Source organism: Anabrus simplex, chromosome 2 (genome assembly GCF_040414725.1).
Source record: "Anabrus simplex isolate iqAnaSimp1 chromosome 2, ASM4041472v1, whole genome shotgun sequence".
Lineage (NCBI taxonomy): Eukaryota > Metazoa > Arthropoda > Insecta > Orthoptera > Tettigoniidae > Anabrus > Anabrus simplex.
In genome coordinates, this window is record NC_090266.1 from 725598678 (window position 1) to 725625258 (window position 26581).

At 38.3% G+C, this 26581-nt stretch overlaps 1 protein-coding gene across 5 annotated transcripts in view; it reads right to left on the bottom strand.

Annotated features, from left to right (window-relative positions):
* Itpr (Inositol 1,4,5,-trisphosphate receptor) overlaps positions 1-26581 on the bottom strand; it is a 1013977-nt gene that overhangs the window by 596641 nt on the left and 390755 nt on the right. For all 5 annotated transcript variants that reach the window (XM_067141353.2, XM_067141352.2, XM_067141351.2 and 2 more), the window contains exon 21: positions 4796-5098. In XM_067141353.2, coding sequence (XP_066997454.1) covers positions 4796-5098 — 303 coding nt within the window. The remainder of the gene's footprint in view (positions 1-4795; positions 5099-26581) is intronic.

Sequence of the window (26581 nt, forward strand, 5' to 3'; positions counted from 1 at the left end):
TCTGATAATCCTTCCGAAAATAGTATGAAGTGATGCTCCACACATGTGAATCAGTCATGCACTTAGATGCCATTACTTAGCAAAAGCATAGATTAATATGATGCATCACGCTCCCGCGTGATTATGCGAAGCGTAATGTTATTTTTAACAAGTAATAAATTAAAATTCGACAGAATTATCTCCAAATGGCTCCTAAAATCTCTAGACAAGTCACTAGTCGTTATATTTGAAATTCTGTCTCTAAATTACTAAAAAAAGACTCCAAATCTAGTGACTAGCCTCTAGAATAGGCTAGACAGATGTGAACGAACACGAATATAGCACGTGAGGACGAGAGATTGACAACCGATACACACGTCGCAATATACAGGTTTCAATAAACACAGCACATTCGCGTGCATTTCTCGTATTAATAAACGTCGATATTTCTTTTGAAAGTGGCCAATGGTCGAAGGACTTCTGGCCACTGGCATACAAAGCTGTAATGGTGGAATTTGAAAACAAATGTTTGAAGTTCACCAAAAATCAAGCTAAACTTGGGAGAAATAATAGAATAATCGGGAGGCGGGAAAAACTGTCGAAAATCGGGAATCTCCCGCCTAAATCTGGAAAGTTGGCAGGTATGTTTATGGGTTGGAATTATTTATTTGAAATTTATATTAAATTAATCTTATCAAATACTGGTACAGAAATAATGCCAGGATAATAATAAATAACTCCTATTCATTACGATTAAACAACAAACTGAGAAATAAATAAAAATAAGAAAATATCACCAAGATTTGACTATGATCAGCAGTACGCGGTACACTTATGCAATATTAAATCGCTTCAACCTTGGAGATTTTGAATTAATACAAAAATAATGGATTAGTATGGAATGTATAACATAATTTAAACCAATCATGGATAGCCTTATTTCTGATAAGCCTGCTTATATATGTTTTCCCCGACATCATTTACTGTCATGAATCATTAATGAATTATCCCAGATTTTACTTTATAAAAAATGAGATTCCTTTTCGAAGGAATATCAACAATATCATCTCATACTTAAATTATCTTGAAGAAATATTGCCGTGTTCACTGAAAAGCTTCATGTCAATTAATTAATTTATATTCAAATTAAACTATGAATGAATACCTCCTAAATGACATCCACGTAATAATATTTTGGATTTCAATTGGAAGTTAAGTTTATATCAGGCATGTAGTTACGATTCAATATTGATAAATCATGTTATGCATGTATCTTACTTTCATGTTCAATCATTTTGTGTGTTTTCTTCCATATCCCGATGTTTACCTAGCAAAGACTAATTAATTAAATCTCCTTTCATAAACTATATACAGTACTAGTTTCACATCAAACAATCTTACTCATAATTCATAAACATTCATACAATGATGTATAAAATATGTTAATGTTATCATAAAATTCCTTCTAATCACTTGAATCCACATTAACTCTTTGCTGTATAGTAAACATAAATATCATTCCATTCTGGTCATCTCATATGACATATACAACATACCACAGTCGAATGTAACTTCCATAGCTGGAATCTATTTAGCCCGAGACCAATGTTGAAATCCTGAAGAACATCATATTTTAAATCTTAATTTTGCATTCTAACCTATTATTATCAACTTCGATAACCAAGATCTCATGACCCTAAATCATTAACTCTTTGCCGTCCCTAACCCTCCAGAGCGCTTTAATATTATCACCCGCCTGCCGTGCTGAACGCTCCAAAGCGCTCGTCACACTCACGCTCATTAGAAGTGTGTTGAGTGAAATACTGAAGGATCCTGTTAAACCATGCTGCATCACCTTCACTCAGCAAGCTGTCAGGACCTTGTTGACAGCATTTCCTGTGTATATTTCCCAAGCAGATCTACTTTATAAACATCGTCTTTATTCTTGTTCTCAAGTTCACAACATATCGTCTAATCATGGAGTTGTGTCGAAAGGTTCCAATGCTGTCGACAAATTCAGATTCTGTGAATGATGTCCGTCTCCATGGCTAAATGGTTAGTGTGCTGGCCTTTGGTCACACGGGTACCGGGTTCGAATCCCGGCAGGGCCGGGAATTTTAACCATCATTAGTTAATTTCGCTGGCACGGGGGCTGGGTGTATGTGTTGTCTTCATCATCATTTCATCCTCATCACGACGGGCAGATGAGCGTGGTGGCCAAGCAATCTGTCCTTCTGTACATATCCAGTGCTCAGGAAAATGGGTATTCAGGTACCTGCGGGCATGCAGACTGAAATGTGCGGGATCACCATCATGCATGAGAAACACTTGTCGATGGGATGCAAGTGGCATGTCTTCCAAGTAATCAGGCAATGCAGTATGCAAGAAATTCATGTAGCTCTGTCCAGTAAGCCTATTAGGAAAAATGTAGAGTCCGAACAAGGAATCATCAACAATGCCCGCCCAGATGTTAATGGCGAACCTCTGTTTATGAAAAGATTGAATGTTTGCATTAGGATTTGTATCGCTCAACACGTGATGATTATGAAAATTTTGTATTCCATCTTTTGTGAATGCCGCTTCATCTATGAGCAACACAGAAGCTGCGAAGTTACGCGTCATGCTGCTTTGTTGTAGGAACCACCGGCAAAACGTTCCTCTCACAGGATAATCTGCAGGAGACAAGGCTTGTACACGTTGCAGATGGTACGGATACAACAGGTTTTCTCGTAGAAGTCTCTAGATCATCATGTGCAGCCTATTCCTCTGCAAGCCTAACCTCTTAGTGCTGATTCCAGGACTTTCATCCACAGCGTTGAGTACAGCTTCCTCGTCCTCAACGGTTGTACTGATTGACCGTCCCCCGGTTCGTGGTGGTCGTGCGAAACTTCCGTGTTTACAGAGGTGGCAATGGATTCCTTCAAATGTCTTTCGGTCCGGCAGTCTGCTGTTCCTGATACAAGCAACGTGCCTTCAATGTATTACCATCCGCCAAACTATATATGTAAATGCATGCTCGCAAAGTCTGCTTTCTTGTACATGAGCACTTCAGAGCGGCCTGCAAACCACAATTACAATTACTGTTAATCACAAAAACACACACCATGCACCAAATCACATACGGCTACGGCTACTTAACTTCACTTACTTAAGTAAGCAGACTGCAAACCACAATCACTAATCACAGATACCAGACGTGTTAAACAGACTGAAAACCACAGACGCGTTATTGGAAACGGCGAAGCTGAAAGATGATCAGATACCATGTGTGAGAGCTAAGGTGTTTTAAGACTCACATCAGATTCATTCACAACAGGATTACTTATGTAACCAGTGTCGCGATTATTATTATTATTATATATATACATTATATATATATATTATATATATATTTTTTTTTGCAGCAAACAGGACATGTAAATTATTACTAACATTAATTTTTGTCACAATGTGTGAATAAATCTGTAGGTATACGTTTCCGGACCGATGTTGTCATAACCTTTTCTTCTTCTCTGTATGTGAGGAATCCATTGCTAAATTTTTGCCGTCAAGTTTTCGTACACCCTGTATATATACACTGTTCTTTTCCTGATATTGTCTGTTATAAAGTAGCACGTAACAGACAATATCAAGAAAGGAACAGAGAGAGAGAGAGTGTGTGTGTGTGCGTGTGTGTGTACATATATTGGACTAAAGTTAATATTATATAGGGCAATGTTTAATGTAAATATGGTATTATGTCAGATCTCAGGATTTGGGGAAGGTTGATTTTGACCTTGTAACGCTGATGAAGGGAGTTAAGGCTCTTGAAACATGTACGTATAAAACAAGGTACAAATCAAATACTGATAATATATTGACAGGGCGGATAAACAATTACCCGTGTACATTATTTTTTTAGTCAATATGGACCAATTAAGGACCGATTATGGTCAAGTTTGGAAATTCTAAGTTCCCATGGAGGGAATTAGATATTTTTCCACCAAACGCTGGTAATAGAGCAAACGCCTGAAAAGCCTTACATCTGATCTGTTTAATGGTCAAGTTTGTTGAATACCGCCACTGTCGAAATCCACATCAGACTTCATCTCCTCTAAAAGAGTAAGAATATCCTCTGGACACATGTTACGATCGTGTGCGGCAGCCATGATGGAAACACTAGAGTATTCGTTTACACGAGATGACAAAAAATAAACATTTATACTGCACGCTGTATGCAAATAGAAATGTAACTAGGTTGTTCTAAGGTTACCAAATAGATGGCAGGAACATATACAAATGTTTCAAGATATATCGAATATATTCGATCGTAGTACTCACGGCGCAAAATTCAGGATGAGTATCCTCGACCGCAGCACTGGCGGCTCACTTTGCGGAGAACGAGTATACTCGACTGCAGCAGTGAAAGAGTTAAGTACTGCCGTCATTCCGTTTTCGTAATTATTATTTGCCATGATGCAGTCATGCTGTCAGCCATTTTTGTTTCTATGATATGAAAGGTCTCAGCATGCATTAAGTTAAATATAAAATAACAGCTAAAGAAATCTGACCTCAAAAGTTACGCAAACCAGTGTTACTGATCACTTGCAACACAACATCTAATTCAGTATCCCAATAAGGACCTACTGTGAAAACTGAAGTACATTTTAATGAATACTTGAGTAGCTATAAGTTTTTGCTTCTCCTGAAACATTTGCATCAACAGTCATTATACGTTTTGACTGGTTGCTGCTCCTTTTATCTTAATTTACAGGAACCAAAAACTTTATACTTGGAGCAACACAGCTTCTGTATGTTAAACAAAACTCTTGATTACCTGCTGAATTTTTTTATATTCATCAGCCTGATCACCATGAAGATGTGGCCCTATATCCAGATCAATTGGAGATCCCTGCTTATCATAAAATGACAATGCAGGGGTTGGTTGCTTGGGTGGAGTCTTCAGATCTCTTACGATATCATCATCATCATCTTTGTTCTTAACCTTCCCATGTTCATCACCAGTTTTACTTTTGTACACCCATAACTCCGATTTTTCTACCGACTGTCGTAGAACATCCAAATCTGATTTTATTTGCTTGTACGATTCAACATCCATATCAGAGACCAAGAGCTGTACCTATAAAAGAAAACATTAAGTGCTGAGTATGACACCACAATAAAATAAGATGTGTAGTTTACAATCTAAACCTGGAAGTAGTATGATGCATAGTATAAACTTATTTTGTAAATTGGAAACATAATTATATTGTAGAGGCGAGACAAAGTAAGAAGAGTCATGTGTTGCAACATAAACAGTTGTTTGGGCTTATGGGCATGAGGAAAATATGTGCAAGGTAGAGTACAGTCAAAACCCTGCTTAACCAAACTAAAGGAGCAAAACCATTTTGGATAACACATCTTTTTCAGATAAATCATGGGAACTTTCCCATGGAATTGGTTATGACATTCATAGATCTAACAAAGGCAGGTTCCCAGGTAGAAGGTGTGGGAATCATGGTCAAAAAGAGTCTGGGTATACAGACTGTATTAATTAATTTATTTATTTATTTCAAAGAGACTGTACAGAGTTTTCCTCCCTTAGACCCTGTGGAATATCTATGCCTTAGCAAGTTCTTCCAACTCCACTTACTAGACAAATAACAAATACAACAAAACAATATAATAATTAGAATCAAATAGCCCATGGCCGACTCCCTTGCGGAGATCCGCTAGCCATGGCAAAAAAAAAAGGTAACATAAAACATTGGCAGAACGGCACATGAAGGTGAAAGACCTTCATATCTCTCATGGCTGGACTCACAAACTTTGTACATTCCACACCTTACACCGTCCTCTCTCATGACCTACTCTGGTTTGCTGACCCAGCCTTAACATTACTACACCTGCCGCGTTAGTGTGCCACATTCTCCTTGTGTTGCATTTTCTAAACGAACTACTTCCTTATTACGAGTACTCATTATTTAACTTCACCTCCAAAACAAACTCTTCTCGTTCAAGCATAATAAACCATACTTAATCTCATTACCCGTCTCTTGAACATAATCACACTAAGCAACCATCACTCAAAATTACCTTCATACTTTCCTTTACCATACAATTAACAAATACACTCACTCATCGCCATCACCTCTCCCAACCCAATTAAAAATACCATCACTCTTACATTCGCTTATAATTCAAATCACCTTAACTCTACTCACTCTTTGCATTTAACAACCACCACTCCGTTCTCCATCAAAATTCCAAAATAAATTCACTACTCATTTCAAATTAACAACCACTTAAGTTTCAATAATTCAGATTCTCGTCTAATTAAATATCTCTTGCACATAATCACTCATCGCAACCCTCAAAAATACCTTGATACTTTCCTTCCTCATCATTCCAGCCTCATATAAACTTAAGACACACACACTACCATTTACAAACCAACCCACCTTTCATAATCACTCTTACCTTCACTTACAATACAAATAACTCTAATCACTCTAAGACCAGATTCTAACCACCTTTCAGCCAACATTCATTATACCTCATTATAACTTGTTTAAATTTCTGTCCATAATCACTTAAATTATCATACCCATCTCTTATACATACTCACTCATAGCAACCTTCATTTCAAATTACCATCATACTTTCCTTTCACCTACATTTCCATCAATAACTTGCTTCCTCAAGCCACTACCCTTCACCACCACTCCAAACATATTTCTTTTTCTTACAATCACTCCATTATCTCACTATTCTCCTCCATTACATCTCATTTCATTCTACCTTTCTTTATACCACCATGCTCGTCCACTACATCATTCATAACCACCTTTCATAATTTACATACAATTAACTATAATCACTTACAAGCAGCAATAATCAACTTACCATTCGTAAACACACTCCGCCATCTACCAAATTTAGCTTACCATTCATACTTGCATCCAGTTTCCTAATTACTTACTAACATTACTTCTTACTTCTCGTTACCGTGCCTTCCTCACTTTTATCTCTCTTCCTCCACAAGTCCTTTAAACTCCTGCTTCTCCCTTTATGCAAAGCATTTCTTTTATTAGCTTCCTCCCTCCGGCCTTCACATTCACTCTGCATGAGTCTTAAACAGTCCTCCACACCAGTCTCTTAATTCCCTGGCTACTTCCCTGGCCCACATTTTCATTCTCTCCCTGCCATCCACTGTCCTTTTCTTTTCACTATGCACGTCCCCTCCGTCACTGTGCTCACTTACCTGCCTTTCCTTCAATCTCAACACCATACTAAGCTCACACAACTCACTGTTTCCTGCCACAGCATCTATATACGCTTCCCTTGTATCATTGATATTCGATGCTCCTACACCATTTCTATTATGCACGTCCTCTTCAGCTCTACTCATTTCTTCCTGCTTACGGCCCTCTTCCAATGCCTGAAGTTTTGTCACTGTCCAATTTCGAGTCCATTTCCCGTTGGTCACCACCAGCATTTGGCCCCTAATATGCGCCCTCAACCCTGGCAGTCTTGCTCTCACTAAATGTTTCTTTAAAATTTTGTAATTCTTATTCCCCTCTCTTCCCATGTCCCTCTTAATCCATATTTTTTCACTCTGCAGATTACCGGCGTGTCGTAACACTAGGTCTGTCATCAATGTGGATAGCAGCATCACTTTTATAGGTCTACACCCTCTCACCTTACCTACCCTCTCGACATCATATATATATGTCAACTTCACTAAAGTTAGCTTTCATTTTATTTTGAATGACATCTAGCACATTATAAATAATGTCCACTTTGTCTTCAGCCTTATATTCCTGCACGCGTAAATAAATATGGATTTCTTCCTACGTACTTGACTGTTGGCTGCTAATTCTCTCTTCAGATACAACACCTGTTTTTCCATCTTTTGTATTTTCTCCTTTAGTGACACAGTTTCTCTCTCACTGTTTTCCATTTTTGCTTTAGCTCCTTTCATGTTTTCCTGAATCCATTGCCTTGTCTTTCCGTGCTCTTTCACTTGCACCTGTATCATCTGTTTTAACTGATCAAACGGGCAGAGCTCCTCCACTACCTCCTTTACCACCTTCCTTATTACTTCTATGTCCTCCCAGCTCATGTATCCACTGCACTGAGGACCTGGATTTACTTCCACGCCCGCAATAACCAGCAGCACACTGACCACCGCTGCCACCAACAGCATCTCACCCCTCAATCTCTCCACTTTACCTTCCTTTCTTCTGGTGGCTCCTTTCTTTCTTCTTTCATGCCATCTTGCTATAACAACCCGATATTGCTCTACACCAATCATCTTCATCGTCACACTCCACTTGCCCTGTGAACTCCCCCCACTTACTCCTCTCCACTCAACACGGCACTTATGTTCCTGTTGCTTGCTTAAGGTAGACTGTGATATACAAACTGTAAATAGTGCGAGCAATGTACAAAACTGCCTCAGCAGCGTACAGACTCCATTTGGAAAGACAGAGTTGTTTAGAAATAAAACTGGACTAAGACAGACACGTGCGCTGTCACCTCTCTTGTTTATAATGGTTAAGGATGAAATTGTAAAGGAGACGAAGAAAGCATATGGGAATAGGGAGAAGTCATTACTATTTGCAGACAATACTGTGGTGTGGGGAACAAACAGCAAAGAAGTACCACTTGATGCACTGAATAAGAAAATTGAAAAGTAAGGTATGAAAATCAGCACACAGAAAAGAAAATCCATAGTGATATCAAGAGGAGCAAGATAAGGGAAATGCATTGTGAAAAGTGAAAATATTGAAATTGTTGCCAGTTTCAAATGCCTAGGGAGTGAATTAATACAGAATACAAGGCTGAATATTGAGATTAGCAAGAGGGTGCAACAGGGCAATACATTCTACCAGAGTGTAAGAAACCTTGTATGGAATAAAGAAGTGTAAAGAGATAATGTACAAAATGTATTATGCACCCATATTGACCTGTGCAGCTGAGACCTGGACAATGACAAGTAGGGAGGAGAGTAGAATTCAAGCCAGTGAAAGGAAATACCTAAGGAGTATGATAGGAAAGACATGGGAAGACAGATTGAGAAACAAATGTGAGAAAGGAGGTCAGAATGGAAAGCTTAAATGAAAGAATTGATAGGAGTAAACAAAGATGGATTAGACATGTAAAGAAGACAGAGGAGGAAAGAATATCAAAACAGATGACTGCAATGAAGTTTGAGTGAGAGAGAGCAGAAGGGAGACCTAGAACAAGGCGGATCGATTCAATAAAGAGGACTGCAAATAAAGAAACCTGAAATGGATTTTATGTAAATATAAAGTACAGTAATCAATCAATCAATCAATCAATCAATCAATCAATCAATCAATCAATCAATCAATCAATCAATCAATCAATCAATCAATCAATCAATCAATCACAAATGATCTGCATTTAGGACTGTAGCCCAGGTTGCCCCAAGTTGTCCTTTTGAATTCCAACTTTATCTTCATATTATTATCTTTCCTAGACACAGTATTTGATAAAATTCATAAAATAGGAAATTTTTTTTTTCTTCTTACACTGCTTGTGAGTATCTATATATTATGTCACCACTCTAGAGCAACCTTGTCATTTTCTACAGTCTGATCACCCAAGTCTCTTCAAAAACTTTATTTATGAAAATTGTTCAATTACCCATGACTGCTTTATTTACATAGATGGATCTCGCATACCAAGCACAGATGAACAGGACAGAGCTGGATGTGCCTTCGTTGTTCACGAAAACGATTCTGAGGTTTTCTCATCCTAGTACACACTCTCCTCCACATGCTCTATTTTCCAGGCTGAACTGTGGGCGATTAAGTCTGCGATTGAATGGTGCAAATCTAACAATAAGGTTATTACGTGATTCGCAAGCTGCGCTGAATGTGATAAATAATAAATATAATTTGAATCCAATAGCTGTAGCTATTAGAACCACAGCTCAACAAAGTCCGCACATCTGTTTTGACTGGATTCATGGCCATTGTGGAATATCTGGAAATGAGAAAGCTGATCTTCTGGCGAAAGCAGCGGCTACATCTAATTTGGAAATTTCTTATGACAAAACGTCACCTAGCTATGCTAAAAAAAAATCATAAAGAAGCACATAATCTATCAATGGAACAACATTTGGACTTCTTCCACTAGAGGCCAAGTCAACAGAGAAATATTCTTCTCTGAGGTTTTCAACCGCCTGCAAAGTAACGTGTTGGTGCCAAGCTTTGAAATTACTCAATTTTTGACTGGTCATGGCAAATTTGGTTATTATTTTCATCGATTCAGAATCAATCGCCCTGATGGCTATGTGTGTGTTTGCGGATCCTCACAAACAGTGGACCACCTGCTTTTTGAATGTGCTGCATTTGAAAGAAGAAGGCATGACTTGAACTCTCATTTGAATTATTGCAACGTAGCATTATCAAAACCCCTGTATCATTTGTTTAAGAAGCCGTGCTGTTACAAATATTTTATTAACTTCATCCCCTTCATTTTCCGTCGATTAGATAAATGAATTCATTTTAATTGTAAAAGTGAATATGTATTTTAACTACAACCCTAGTATACCATGTAAAATAGGGTTCCAATCTGCTTTGGATATTCAATAATAATAATAATAATAATAATAATAATAATAATAATAATAATAATAATAATAATAATAATAATACATCACCGCTGGATGAGCTTTATATCAGTAGGTGTGGATTTGCTGCTTTGTTCAATAAACCATACATGTAGGTCTGTATAATGGCATTCCTGTAACACGCTGCTGGGTAAACCACAGAAATAAGACTTAGTTTAATTTATCATATTTGGCTTTTTTTCTCATGTGTTTTGGTTTTGAAATGTTCGAGTGTTCCTGAAATTTCGGCTTCACTTTTACCCAGTCAGATGCTATTGAGATACTGATAGCATAATCCCCTGCCACGTTTTGTAACAGTCTCTGATCTTCTACCTGTATAACTGCGTTAATTTTATGTTCAATGTTATCACAGCATGAGTCCTTTTTGCCAACACCATAAAGCAGCACACTAAAAAGTACTTGCACTGATCAATGTCAATAGTATGTAGAAGGACCCCCAGATCAATACATGGCAAAGCAGGTAATTTTACACTTGTTGTGACAGCAAATATTGAATGGAATGTGCAGCAGAGGAGGGGAAGTTAAACAGTATACAGGATACTGGAATGTGGGGTAGGGGTACGAGAATTATGTCGCTTACTTCTAGCAAGAATGTCACCTCAATTTTGAGCAATGGTCCCAAAAAGAACAGTAGTCTACAAATAAAATAAAAAAAACTGAGAGAGAGAGAGAGAGAGAGAGAGAGAGAGAGAGATGGGGGGGGGGGGGGATGTCAAAATATTCAATATTCAGAATATTCAGCAAAAGAGCTACTTCTTGATCTAAAACTGGAAGTTTTGGTCCTTGAGGCAAAAAAGTTCCATTGTTGCAATCTCAATCCCAAGAGTCAAAACTGTTATTTAGAAAGTTTTAAAGTGTGCACCAAACTGCTCGGTTCCTTTCGTTCCATTAGATGAGCCAAAATGTTCTGACACTGAGGGTAGTACTCTTCTACAGATTCAGAATCTTCTGATTCACTTGGTGTTGTTGAGTCTGACAAAATGCCTTTCAAGTTACAGAGAGGAACAGGTAAGCCTTCACCATGGCCACAGGCAGATGTACTGCAGACACATTTGGGTCATTTATTTTATGTCTCATTTTGCTTGAAGACCCCTTAATTTTTGTATGGCAGATGTAACACTCTGAACTACAGTCTGTTGGCACACATCACACCACCACACCACACCACTGGAACAGCTAGTGCCATGGCTTCATGCTTTCCTCAAAACCATTCTGTCATATCAGTATTACAGGTGCTTCAAGTGCTTCTTTCTGATTATATTAGACATGTTTGCAAATTAATAACTGGTTTAATAGAAGGAAGTTCATGTTTAAGAAAGGTTATTCCACCGGGCGAGTTGGCCGTGTGGTAGAGTCACGCAGCTGTGAGCTTGCATCCTGGAGATAGTGGGTTCGAATCTCACTGTCGGCAGCCTTGAAGATGGTTTTTCCGTGGTTTCCCATTTTCACACCAGGCAAATGCGGCGGCTGTACCTTAATTAAGGCCACGGCCATTTCCTTCCCACTCCTAGGCCTTCCCTATTCCATCGTCGCCAGAAGACCTGCCTGTGTCAGTGCGACGTAAAGCAACTAGCAAAAAAAAAAGTTATTCCACTGAAGCTCAACTTGCAGACGATATCCGTTGTAAATTAGTGTACACCACTCTGCTGAACCGAGACCTGAGTTCATGTTCGCGGGGGCAATTATTTACCCAGTAAAGGTATTCATTGGTGTTGTCTACAGGCCCCCCAGAGTAGGGCATACGACTGACTTTGAAGACATTCTACATCGACTATTACCAACTTATGACCACGTATTAATATTCAGAGACTTCAATACTGACATATTACAGCAGACAAGTGAAACGAAGCAACTGCTAAACATTTCTAGTCGTGTAATATGACAGTATTACCCCTACAACCGACTAACCACACTATCGGAACCACCACCTCATCTCATACCTTTCTTGATTTAATGGTTACGAATAACCCTCATAAAATTTTGCTTCATGGTCAGATTCAATAATAATAATAATAATAATAATAATAATAATAATAATAATAATAATAATAATAATAATAATAATAATAATGTTATTTGTTTTACGTCCCACTAACTACTCTTTTACGGTTTTCGGAGACGCCAAGGTGCAAGAATTTAGTCCCGCAGGAGTTCTTTTACGTGCCAGTAAATCTACCGACATGAGGCTGACGTATTTGAGCACCCTCAAATACCACCGGACTGAGCCAGGATCGAACCTGCCAAGTTGGGGTCAGAAGGCCAGCGCCTTAACCGTCTGAGCCACTCAGCCCGGCATGGTCAGATTCCTGTTCCATGCATTTCTAAGCATGACTTGATATACCTGTCATATTCTCTTAAAGTACCAAAATATAAAACGAAATACATCACTTATAGGGACATTAAACATATAAATATGCATGACTGTAGACTGGATACTTCTAATTCTCCTTGGGAGGATATAATTAACATTGATGATATTGATACGAAACTACAAAAGTTCAATTCCCTCTTACTTGGTCTCCTCAATAAGCATGCTTCAAAACGTAGAGTTAAAGTATCTAGACCTCCCTCACCATGGCTAACTGATGACGGTAAACGCATGATGTCCCATCGAGATTCATTACATCGGCTATATAGACGAACCAGCTCTCCTGATGTTCTTGAACAGTATCGGTCTCTGTGAAATAAAATTAAAGTATTGATCCAAAATAAGAAATTCTCTCACTACCAACAGCTAGCCAATAATAATATAAATGCACGAAGCACATGGCGAGAGCTTCGCTCCATGGGAGTAGGGAAACTTGAACCTAACCATTGTAACCCAGATACATCACTTGACGACTTAAACAAATACTTCTCTCACGTTAAAATTAAGCACCAACCACAGATTATAACTCATACAATTAACACATTACTGACTAAACCGCCACCAAATAGACCAACGTTCAAATTCCTTACCGTCAATGAAACCGAGGTAAAGTGTGAACCGCTTTCAGTCAAGTCAAATGCCACTGGAGTTGATGATCTCCCCATCGTCATCATTAAATGCATTCTAGATATTATTTGCCCAGTAATTACTCACATATATAATTTCTGCCTCAGTTCTGGAACATATCCAAGGATATGGAAAGATACAATCATAAATCTGGTACCAGGTATTTCCCTGTCAGACTATCGACCTGTACGTATACTTTCATCTCTCTCCAAACCCTTCGAACGGATAATCCATCGACGGGGTGTCTTAACAAATATTCCTTGTTTGACCCATTACAGTCAGGATTTAAAAAGGGACACAGCACGACCACTGCCCTACTGAAAGTTACAGATGACATTAGGTACGCGATGAGTGAACAGAAGGTCACATTACTTACCCTTCTTGATTTTAGCAGTGCATTCGACACTGTTAACTTCGACATACTGCTGGCCAAATTAAAATTCCTTCATCTAAATCAGACTGCTTTACAACTTTTACCTCACAAACCGCAGACGAGTCGTTATAAAGAATAAGACTTCTCAATGGGCAATGAAACATGCACGAGTACCCCGAGGTTCTGTACTTGGACCACTGCTTTCTATTTTATACATAAACGACATAGCATCTCAACTAAAATATTGTAATTATCATATACACTATGTGATCAAAAGTATCTGGACACCTGGCTGGACATAGCATCTCTACTAAAATATTGTAATTATCATATACACTATGTGATCAAAAGTATCTGGACACCTGGGTGAACATGACGTAGAAGTTCGTGATGCCCTCCATCGGTAATGCTGGAATTCAATATGGTGTTGGCCCGCCCTTAGCCTTGATGACGGCTTCCATTCTCGCAGACATACGTCCAATCAGGTGCTGGAAGGTTGCTTGGGGAATGGCAGCCCATTCTTCATGGAGCGCTGCACTGAGGAGAGGTAGAGATGTCGGTCGGTGAGTCCTGGCACGAAGTCGGCATTCCAAAACATCCTAAAGGTGTTCTATAGGATTCAGGTCGGGACTCTGTGCAGGCCAGTCGATTACAGGGATGTTATTGTCGTGTAACCACTCCGCCACAGGCTGTGCATTATGAACAGGTGCTCGATCATGTTGAAAGATGCAATCGCCATCCCCGAAGTGCTCTTCAACAGTGGGAAGCAAGAAGGTGCTTTAAACATCAATTAGCCTGTGCTGTGATAGTGCCACGCAAAACAACAAGGGGTGCAAGTCCCCTACATGAAAAGCACAACCACACTAAAACACCACCGCCTCAGAATTTTACTGTTGGCACAACACACGCTGGCCGATGACGTTCACCAGGCATTCGCCATACCCACACCCTGCCATGGGATTGCCATATTGTGTACCGTGATTCGTCACTTCACACAACCTTTTTCCACTGTTTAATCGTCCAATGTTTACGCTCCTTACACCAAGCGAGGCGTTGTTTGCCATTGAGCTGCATGATGTGTGGCTTGTGGGCAACCGCTCGACCATGAAATCCAAGTTTTCTCACCTTCCGCTGAACAGTCATAGTACTTGGAGTGGATCCTGATGTAGTTTAGAATTCCTGTGTGATGGTCTGGATAGATGCCTGCCTATTACACTTGACGACCCTCTTCAACTGTCGGCGGTCTGTCAGTCAACAGATGAGGTCGGCCTGTACGCTTTGGTGCTGTACGTGTCCCTTCACATTTCCACTTCACTATCACATCAGAAACAGTGGACCTAGGGATGTTTAGGAGTGTGGAAATCTCGCGTACAGACTTCTGACACAAGTGACACCCAATCATCTGACCACGTTCGAAGTCCGTGAGTTCCGCGGAGAGCCCCATTCTGCTCTCTCACAATGTCGAATGACTACTGAGGTCGCTGCTATGGAGTACCTGGCAGTAGGTGGCAGCACAATGCACCTAAGATGAAAAACGTATGTTTTTGGGGGTATCCGGATACTTTTGATCACATAGTGTATATGCAGATGACCTCCAAATATATTATCACACAAATTTGGGAGATATTCACCTAGCAACTGATAAAATGAATGCTGACTTACAAAGTTTATCATCATATGCTTGTGAAAACTCTATATGAATACATCCCTCCAAGACAAAAGCTATTATAGCTGGACAATCGAAATTAATAAAAATGACCAAGTCTTTAGACATCCCTTCACTCACTCAATCTGGTACCAAAATTCCGAACGAAAGTTTGGTAAATAAACTAGGTGTTGTTATAAATGAAGACCTAAATTGGAATGAACACATCACACGTATCTGTAACAGGGTATATGTCTCACTCCATCCTCTAAAATACCACCATAACATTTTACCATTAAATATGAAAGTCAGGCTTCTAAAAACATTAGTTCTCCCTTCATTCTACTATTGTGATGCTGTATTCATAGATGCAACGAAAGAAAAAATGAGAAAAATACAAAGCGCCATGAATTCCTGCATCAGATTTATATTGCTTATGCTACGACACTCATGTCACACCTTATTACAAGCAACTTTCCCTCCTGAAATTTGAAGAACTCCGAAATCTTCATGTAGCCCTATTGGTGTTCAGATCACTAACTGAGAGAACTCCCCAGTACCTGTCATCAAACTTAACTTACCTTTCCTCTTTTCACCAGCATAATACATGCTCTGTTACTACACTTGCCATTCCTTTTAGCATGTCAGCTGCCCATAATCGCTCATTTATTGCGACGGGAAGTAGATTATGAAACTCTGTTCCAAATTACATCTGAAGTAGTAACTCACTAGAGTCTTTCAAGTCTTCCTACAGAAGGTATCTCTTAGATGCATAAGCCCACGGTGTGAATCTTGATGAGTGAATGATGGTGTATGGATGTGTGTATAATTTAGTTAATTTTTTATTTAAATTAATTTAAACTTATTTATTAAATTTCATTTAGTAGTTTGACAAATGATATGTTCATATTGGTATAATTATGATGTTGCATTTATTTTGAATTTATGATGCAAATTAGTTTCTCATAAAATATTTATTATTCTCCATGGTTTTTCTGTACAATGATGTGGTTAAGTGTAAGAGAGGACCTTGAGTCCTAACTTCGCCACTATTAAAGGCAAATCAATATTTTTTTAAAATTCTTGGATTCAGGAAGGCAAATGGACTGTGTCACGACTGACCTATTTAAGCCACTTGATGGGGTAGATTATGGGTGACTACTGGCAAAACCCAGCGCGGTAGCTGCAGTCGCTTAAGTGCAGCCAGTATCCCGTATTCGGAAGATAGTGGGTTCAAACCCCACTGTCGGCAGCCCTGAAGAAGGTTTTCCGTGGTTTCCCATTTTCACACCAGGCAAATGCTGTGGCTGTACCTTAATTAAGGCCATGAACGCGTCCTTCCCACTCGTAACCCTTTCCTGTCCCATCATCGCCATAAGACTGATCTGTGTTGGTGCGACGTAAAACAACTTGTAAAAACTACTGGCAAAAATGAGCGCAATTGGACTGGACAAAAGAGTGACTGAATGGGTGGTTATATTCCTAGGAAATAGATCTCAGAGAATTATAGCAGACAGTGCTTTATCTGACCATGTAATAACTAAGAGCGGAATTCCTCAAGGCAATATTATTGGACCTTTATGTTTCTCTATATATATAAATGATATGAGAAAAGAAGTGGAATTAGACATGATATGAATAAAGAAGTGGAATCAGAGATAAGGCTTTTTGCAGATGATGTTATTCTTCATAGAGTAATAAATAAGTTAGAAGATTGTGAGAAACTGCAAAATGACCTTGATAATGTAGTGAGATGGACAGTAGGCAATGCTATGATGATATACGGGGTTAAAAGTCAGGTTGTGAGTTTCATAAATAGGAAAAGCCCTCTCGGTTTTAAATACTGCATTTACGGGGTGAATGTTCCTTTTGGGGATCATTGTAAGTACCTAGGTGTTAATATAATGAAAGATCTTCAATGGGGTACTCTCATAAAAGGGGATTGTAAATAAAGGGTATAGATCTCTGCACATGGTTATGAGGGTATTTAGGGGTTGTAGTAAGGATTTAAAGGAGAGGGCATATAAGTCTCTGGTAAGACCCCAACTAGAGTATGGTTCCAGTGTATGGGACCCTCACCAGGATTACTTGATTCAAGAACTGGAAAAAATCCTAAGAAAAGCAGCTTGTTTTGTTTTGGGTGATTTCCGATAAAAGAGTAGCGTTACAAAAATATTGCAAAGTTTGGGCTGGGAAGACTTTGGAGAAAAATGATGAGCTGCTTGACTAAGTGGTATGTTTGCAAGAAATCAGCTTCATTTCCTGTATCAAATCCTATTTACAATGAATCAGTAACAGTAAATTTGCACCTATTTGATACTTATATTTGCATTAAGCAAATCAATCAATCATTCAATGGGGTGCTGAAATGGGAGGGAAATGGATTTACTTATTTTAGCCTATTTTAAAATTATATCTATTCATGTTTCATTTCATTTGGAACATCTTCAGACGTATTACATTGCTTAGGTGAAATTACAATGTATTTATCTTCTTAAGAACATCTTAATAAGTACATTTTACTTAAAATCTATGTGAATTTAAAAATTGAAATAAATTAAAATCAATATGGATGGTTGAATGGGGTGGTGAAATGGGAGGGAAATGGATTTACTTATTTTAGCCTATTTTAAAATAATATCTATTCATTGGAACAAATGTTATAAAAAATGTTTTTGTTTCCAGCACTTTTCACTATGATATATATTCTTTTTCGTTCCAAAGATATACCCAAGAAAGAATGGATATCATACTAAGTAGGAAACAAGAAACCCTTAATAACAAATTATTACGGTTAAAAAATGCCAGGTCAATTGAAGGAAAAGGAAAAACTCAAATACGTTAAGTCAAGACCCAAATTTCAATTGGATAGGAAACGAACAAAGAAAAAGAACTAACAACTACCATTACGGATGTCAAAATGGCTATACAAAAACTCCCTAACAAGGTCCAAAATGATGACAGACAATAAGTAAAAACGAAAATTATGTACCTTGTAAAAGGTTTAATACTCTCCCAAAGTAGTATTAAACCCACTATGAGTTTATCATGCAAAATAAAACAAGAAGAAATAGTAATTACTACAGCTGATGGGGGGGGGGGGGGGCGGACGGACGATGACAATAGTAGTTTTAGATAAGGAGGAATATATCACGAAATCTGAAAATTTTTTCAACAATAGCTCTTTTTTAGAAATAGATCGAGACCCTACAATACGTACTCAGAAAAAGTTAAAAGCAATACTAAAAAGCGCAACTTTCATTTTAAATTAGTAAGATGTCCAGAAACTGATCAATATGAATCCCGGTCTTCCAACTGCAAGCGCCTTACCCAAGTTACACAACGAAGGAATACCCATAAGACCAGTTATAAACTTCCGTAGCAGTCCTACTTACAAAACATCCCAATACATACATACATTCTTAACTAATCATTACATTTTTCACAATAAGACACCAATAAAAAATTCAGTGGATTTCTGTAAGTACTCAAGAATTTTAAGTTAACACCAAATCATATAACATGTTCTTTTGATATCAAAGACATGTATACAAATATTCCAATAGATGAAATAATACAAATCATTAGAAAGAATTTAATAGAAAACAAACACCTTTTTTTTCTTTTTCTTTTTTTGCTAGGGGCTTTACGTCGCACCGACACAGATAGGTCTTATGGTGACGATGGGATAGGAAAGGCCTAGGAGTTGGAAGGAAGCGGCCGTGGCCTTAAGGTACAGCCCCAGCATTTGCCTGGTGTGAAAATGGGAAACCACGGAAAACCATCTTCAGGGCTGCCGATAGTGGGATTCGAACCTACTATCTCCCGGATGCAAGCTCACAGCCGCGCGCCTCTACGCGCACGGCCAACTCGCCCGGTAACAAACACCTTAGCCTACCAGAAATATAAGACTTCATTAATATACTTAAATTTGTTTCGGAACACAATTATTTCACATTTAACAAGAAGATATACAGACAGGAAGGCCTCCCTATAGGAGCTCCTGCTTCTGGCATTTTAGCGAACATTTATCTGGATTATCTTGAACAGACCAAAATAATAGGACAAATAGAGGGTCTTAACCTATGGATACGCTTTGTAGACAATACGTTTATAGTAACAGATCAAAGAGTGAACAATAGTGATAATATCCTCAATATTTCAAATTCATTAGATTCCAGAGTAAAGTTTACTGTAGAAAAAGAAAAAGAAGGTTCCATACATTTTTCAGACATAAATATAAGACTGGATAAGGAAGACTTCATTTTTAAGATACATAGAAAGCCCACTTTTACTCCTATTACGATAAAGAACCACTCATTACATCCAGAATCACAAAAAAGATCGGCTTACTATAGTCATATATATAGAGCATTTAATTTACCTCTCTCCTACGTAGAACAAGAAAAAGAATAGCTCTTTATTGGTAAACAAGCCCAATATAACGGTTTTGGACTTAATATAGTAAATAAAATAATCAGAAAATGTAAACAGAAGTTTCATACTAATCTAACACCCAAAATAAAGAAGAAAGATAAATATGCCAGTTTCATTTTCAACAATCCCAATATATATATGCAGTAATGAATTTGTTCAGAAAACATAACAATAAGATTGCATACTCAATCAGTAATAATACTAAGCAAAAATGTTTTAACTACAACAGCATTCATTCCCTAGGGAAAGACAAACATTTAAGATTCAGGGGTATACAAATTAAAATGTCATCAATGCGAAAAATCTCATGTTGGGCAAACTGGATGCAGTTTTATGGTAAGATACTTAGAGCACGTCAACACCGAGAGGCATAAAAAATTTTCCTTGATGGGCAAACATATGAGTGGAACCGGTCATGAGTTCACCACTATAGAGTAAGATTTGACAATATTACGTAAAACAAGTAAAGGTGGTCTTCTAAATACACTAGAAAATATATACATTTATTTAGATCAACAAAGTAATCAGGATAATAACCTGAATGATATAATTGATAATAGGAACCCTTTATACGAAGGGATATTATCACATCTGGAAGCATCAGGCATTAAAAACAATATAGAAAATAAAAGAAAGAAAATGAACGAACTTCCGTCGTCCTGTATATCTATTCCACCTACACCTTCTTCTAAAGCCGAAACCGAGACCGTAAGCGACACGCCTCCTCCCCACTCCACAGCCTGGCCTCCTCCGAAGGTGGAGCAAGCTTTGGAACACATACATCACTACTTCACAAAACGGAAGGCTGCATCAGCCGTCGCTCCTCCAAGAACACAGTAGATTTTGTCAACAACAAGGTATGAAACCACTCTTTTATATACTAGGTTTCCTTGTGCAGAATTAAAACATGCTTTTCAAAGCAATCCTCCATTTTATTTCATTTCAGATTTCGGGGAAGCTCTTTTAACAACAGTAAGACAGCAATCAGTTTCAGGGATCCTGAATTAATTGAATTCAAGAGACACTTTTATAAAATTAAAACAAACAACATTCGCCTTGGAAGTAGCAAATGAAGAGAACATCTTTGTAAAATATAGAACAGTGACAAAGGAAAATTATTTTTCAAAAACTCTTCATAAGTAGACAAGCAGAATATCATATATCATAGTGAAAAGTGCTGGAAACAAAAACATTTTTTATAACATCTGTTCCAATGAATAGATATAATTTTAAAATAAGCTAAAATAAGTAAATCCATTTCCCTCCCGTTTCACCACCCCATTCAACCATCCACATTGATTTTAATTTATTTCAGTTTTTAAATTCACATAGATTTTAAGTAAAACAAGGTACATATTAAAATGTTCTTAAGAAGATAAAGACATTGTAATTTCACCTAAGCGTTGTAATACAGTTGAAGATGTTCCAAATGGAATGAAACAATTAATGCAAATATAAGTACCAAAAAGGTGGAAATTTATTGTTATTGATTCATTGTAAGTGGTATGTTCCGAGCTGTCAATAGAGGGGTTGCGTGGAATGACATTAGTACATGAATAAGTTTGAGTGGTGCCTTTAAGAGTAGGAAAGATCACAATATGAAGATAAAATAGGAATTCAAGAGGACAGATAGGGACAAATATTCGTTTATAGGAAGGGGAGTTAGGGATTGGAATATCTTACGAACGGTGATGTTCAATAAATTTCCAACTTCTTTGCAATCACTTAAAAAAAGGCTAGGAAAACAACATACAGGGAATCTGCTACCTGGATGACTGCCCTAAATGTAGATCAGTAGTGAATGACTGACTGACTGATTGACTGACTGACTGACTGACTGACTGATTGATTGATTGATTGATTGATTGATTGATTGATTGAACAGGTTATGCAGGCAACATGAAGAGCATTGCTATCTTGATCACCAAGAGCACAATCAAAATACAGTTTCTATGCCTTCTTAAATAAATCAGTAAAATTGCTTTCTTTGAGTTTTTGGCGAGATTTTCCCACACAAGTAACAAAAATTGTCCAGGTGGTTTACACAACAATGAAGTTTATCAGCCGCCATTTCTACTAACTTCAGAACACCACAGGGTTTCAGCTCTCCAAAAGGAAACACAAAAATGCAAATAAACACAAACCAAGGTAACAAGAATCAGGGAAGGGAAATATTCAGGGTCAGATGGTCAATCACCACTGATCTGCATTTATGGTAATCACTGAGGTGGCAGATTCCCTACCAGTAATTTACCTGGTTTTTCTGAAATAATTTCAAAGTATTTGGATATTTATTGAACACCATGCTTGGTACATTATTCCAATACTAACTCCTCTTTCTATAAATGAATATTTGTCCCTATCTGTCCTCTTGAATTCCAACATTATCTTAATATGTGACTCGTTGCACAGAAAGGGGCCCAAAGCCAGCAATGAAAATTTTACTGTAGAGCCGAACAAAGTTGTCTGGGGTGTAAAAACTGCATTTCTATGTTTTGACTTCTTACACCACCTGTGGGTATTTTTAACAAACTAAGTTACGCAGCAGTTCAAATCTTCACCACTCAATGTCATGAAAACTTTTTTTCTTTAGCTAGTGGCTTTACGTCGCACCAACACAGATAGGTCTTATGGTGACAATGGGATAGGAAAGGGTTAGGAGTAGGAAGAAGCGACCATGGCCTTAATTAAGGTACAGCCCCAGCATTTGCCTGGTGTGAAAATGGGAAACCATGGAAAACCATCTTCAGGGCTGCCAACAGTGGCATTCAAACCCACTATCTCCCGGGTGAAAGCTCATAGCTGCGCGTCCCTAACTGCATGGCCAACTCGCCCGGTATGAAAACTTTTTACAATTGGTAAGAAAATTAGTGAAAGATGTAACTGCGTTTTTCTCAAAATACAGTTTTCTTAACAGCAACAGTCAATAATTAATATCTTCTGAAGTTCTGCACCTAGAAGCATGATATCCTTTTCTAAATGCTCAGTATCTTATGCCAATTTTAGAACTATAAAAAACTCCAAGGTGAAAAATCTGACTTAATTACCTTTCCATGCAACGGGTCACATAGCGTGACCTTTCCTACTTTCAAATCACCATTCAAACTTTTTTTGCCTGTTAAGTTCTTAGAGCTTACTGAGAACAGTCTGGGTGTTTTCACGCTCAATTTTTTACTCATTAAGATTTCTGAAAGTTCCGAAATATGCTACCAGCTTCTCAAGTATCTGACACAAATTTTAATGTACCAGTTTATCACACTTCATATGTGAATGTGGGTGTATGGTGCGCTATTAGTCCCCAGCGAATTACCAGTCCGATATTTTTTCAGGATGATGCAGATGTTGATTCCCATAGGGAACCTGAAATATTTGTCCCGAATGAGTATATTTATAATACCAATATAAATGGTCCGTTATTGGACACTATAAATTTTCCAGCTAACTCATTCCTGGTTGCCAGCATCTCACCCCCGTGTGCTAAGTTGGGCTCATCAGTTGGTACATAGAACACCCACCAAGATGCATGGCTAGTGCATACAGTGGAGGCCACTGTGTAGGCTATTTGGAGCCACCGACAGTGCCAGTGCACTATGAGAGACTTTGTCTCATTACCAAAAATTGATGCCTGCTTGACCATCAGATGATATAGATGTTGATTCCCATAGGGAACCTGGTATTATAAATAAGGGTATAAGGGTATTATAAATTTACTCATTCGGGACATATATTTCAGGTTCCCTATGAGAATCAACGTCTATATCATCTGATGGCCAAGCAGACATCAATTTTTGGTAATGAGACAAAGTCTCTCATAGTGCACTGGCACTGCCGGTGGCTCCAAATAGCCTACACAGTGGCCTCCATGGTATGCACTAGCCATGCATCTTGGTGGGTGTGCTATGTACCAACTGATGAGCCCAACTGAGCACACAGGGGTGAAATGCTGGCAACCAGGAATGAGTTAGCTGGAAAATTTATATTGTCCAATAATGGACCATTTATATTGGTATTTTTTCAGGACACGATTACTTCCAACCATTATATTCACAACATTCTCAAACTATTTTTTGCCGAACTGACTGAAGAAGAGAAAAGGTACGGTTATTTCCAGCAGAATGGTGCGCCCTAGTTCACCCGATTTACACATCTGCGGCTTTTTCCTATGGGGAAATCTCAAAGGAAAATTTAATAGGAATAATCCTCGAACTGCTGAAGAACTAAAAATCAAAATTTGGAAGACTGTGCATTCCATCAGTGTCCATGACCTGCAAAGAGATCACTTTCAACATCTTTGTGAGATCAATATCATTTACTAGTTTACTTTTTTTTTTTTTGCTAGTAGTTTTACGTCGCTGCAACACAGATAGATCTTATGGCGATGATATTTATTTTACTATTATTCTTTCGTTATGGCTGACTATGGGCCATGTTAATTTGAATTCAGTTTCATCGGTTTCTGGGCTTTAATCCTCATCCAGTACTCCTTCATCCTTTCACTCTGCAATCTCCTCCTTTCTTCTGTCCATGGCGCTTGTTGTAAGCGTTCATATTTAGTTTATATGCCAAGTTCATCCTGTTGATTCTCGATAACAGTGCCTCTCTTTCTGACAGGTTATTGTCTATCCACTCCCCCAGATATTTGAATTTCTCCACGTTCTGAATCCTTTCTCTCTTAATGTCATCCTTTTGGGTGCTGTTTTGATGATGGTCATGTACTGCGCCTTCTTGAAGGAGATCTGTAGGCCTCCCTTACTTGCTTCCTCCTGGAGTTTGGCAATTTGGTTCGGTGCCTCCTCTATTGACTCTGACAGAAGCACAATGTTATCCGCAAAGGCTAAACAGTCAACTCCAATTCCTTTGTTCTTACATCCCATTCGTATTTCTTGTTTCTCTGTTTCTGGTATGCAATAACCAATTTTAGGTTCAGGATCTGTTCCACACATGACCTGCCCTATCTGAAACCTCCTTGATACTCACCAATTTGTGACTCCAAATTGTTTTTCTGCTCTATGTAGCAGTGCCTTTGAAAAGATCTTCTATATCTCTGGTAGTAGTGATATTCTCCTGTAATTGTTAACATCTGGCACTTGAAGGAATACCTGAATTTAATTTTAAGGACATCCCCTGCAGTGATAGATATTTTAGGATAAGTTTGATAATAATAATTATGCTATTTGCTTTACGTCCCACTAACTACTTTCCTTGTGAAGTGGGTGTATCAACGCGGATGTCCAACCATCTGGTGACTTCTCCTCTTTCCAAATCTTACTCAGGATTCTTGTCAGTTCAACGATTGCTCTATCATCTATTTCCAAAGGTCCGCAAGAATCCCATCTTCTCTGGGTGCTTTATTGCTCTTCAAGGTCTTGATGATGCTCCTGACTTCTTCTGCAGTTGGAGGTTCTGAGTCTGGATTTGGTTCTTAGTAATTGTAGTCAAATTTCTTGGATGGTGGTTCACAATTAAGGAGTTTTACAGAATGGTCTGCTAGGATTTAACTGTTCTCCATATCATTGTGGGTTACTTCTCCTTCTTGGTTTCTGAAGTTCAGAATTGGTGGATCATATCAAGGTACACTTGGACGTTTTATAAAAGTCCTGGGTGTTATTTTTCTGAAAGTCCTGTTCAATCTGGATCAAGCGTTCTTTCTCATACTTTCTCCTGAGATTCCTGATGATCTTGGCAGTTCTCTTCCTTGTTTCCTGGAACTTTTTCTGGTTTTCGAGTGATTTCTGGGAACACCAATTCACCCATGCCTTCCAGAGTTCTTCAATTGCCTCATCACCTTCAGATGACCACCACATGTTTCCTCATTTTCTCTAGAGGAACAGCAGTTTTTGTAGTATTAATCACAGCCTCTTTTAATTGTTCCCATCTCTTTTGTTCAATTCTCTTGTGAAAGCTGTGTGTATTCTTGGTGTTTTAGTGTTCAACTTAGTCGTTTGAACTGTGTTACTGCTTTTTCAGCATCTTGGGATGATCTTGACTTTGATCTGGGAGAGAAAATGATCTGAATCTAAGTGTACATCCCTCAGGTCTTTTACATTTTGGATCTCCTTTTCTGCATGTTTAGGATTGGTACATGATCAGTCTGGAACCCTCCTAGGCTGGGGTTGGGAGATATCCACGTTTTCTGTTTTCTCGGGAAGTGTCTGAAGACTGTTGATTTCACGACTAGATTGAAGGTCTTACATCATTCTATCAGTCACTCTCTATTTTGATTCATCCTTTTGTGGGCTGGATATTCTCCAATGATGTTTCTGAATCTCCTTTCTTTTCCCAGTTATGCATGTATATAGCTGGTGAGCTCAGTTTCGTTTAGTTTCTGTAAGCGTAACATGCCACTTCCTTGAGACAACTATGCCCACTCGCCATGGCAGGCACTGCGCTTGCTGTCACCGCTTCTCTGTGCTCCTATGCCTCGGTACTCTGTTACGAAGTCTTAAATTATACTCCCTGTTTAATTCAGGATTTTACAAATGATGCAATGCAAAAGAAACTGATGAA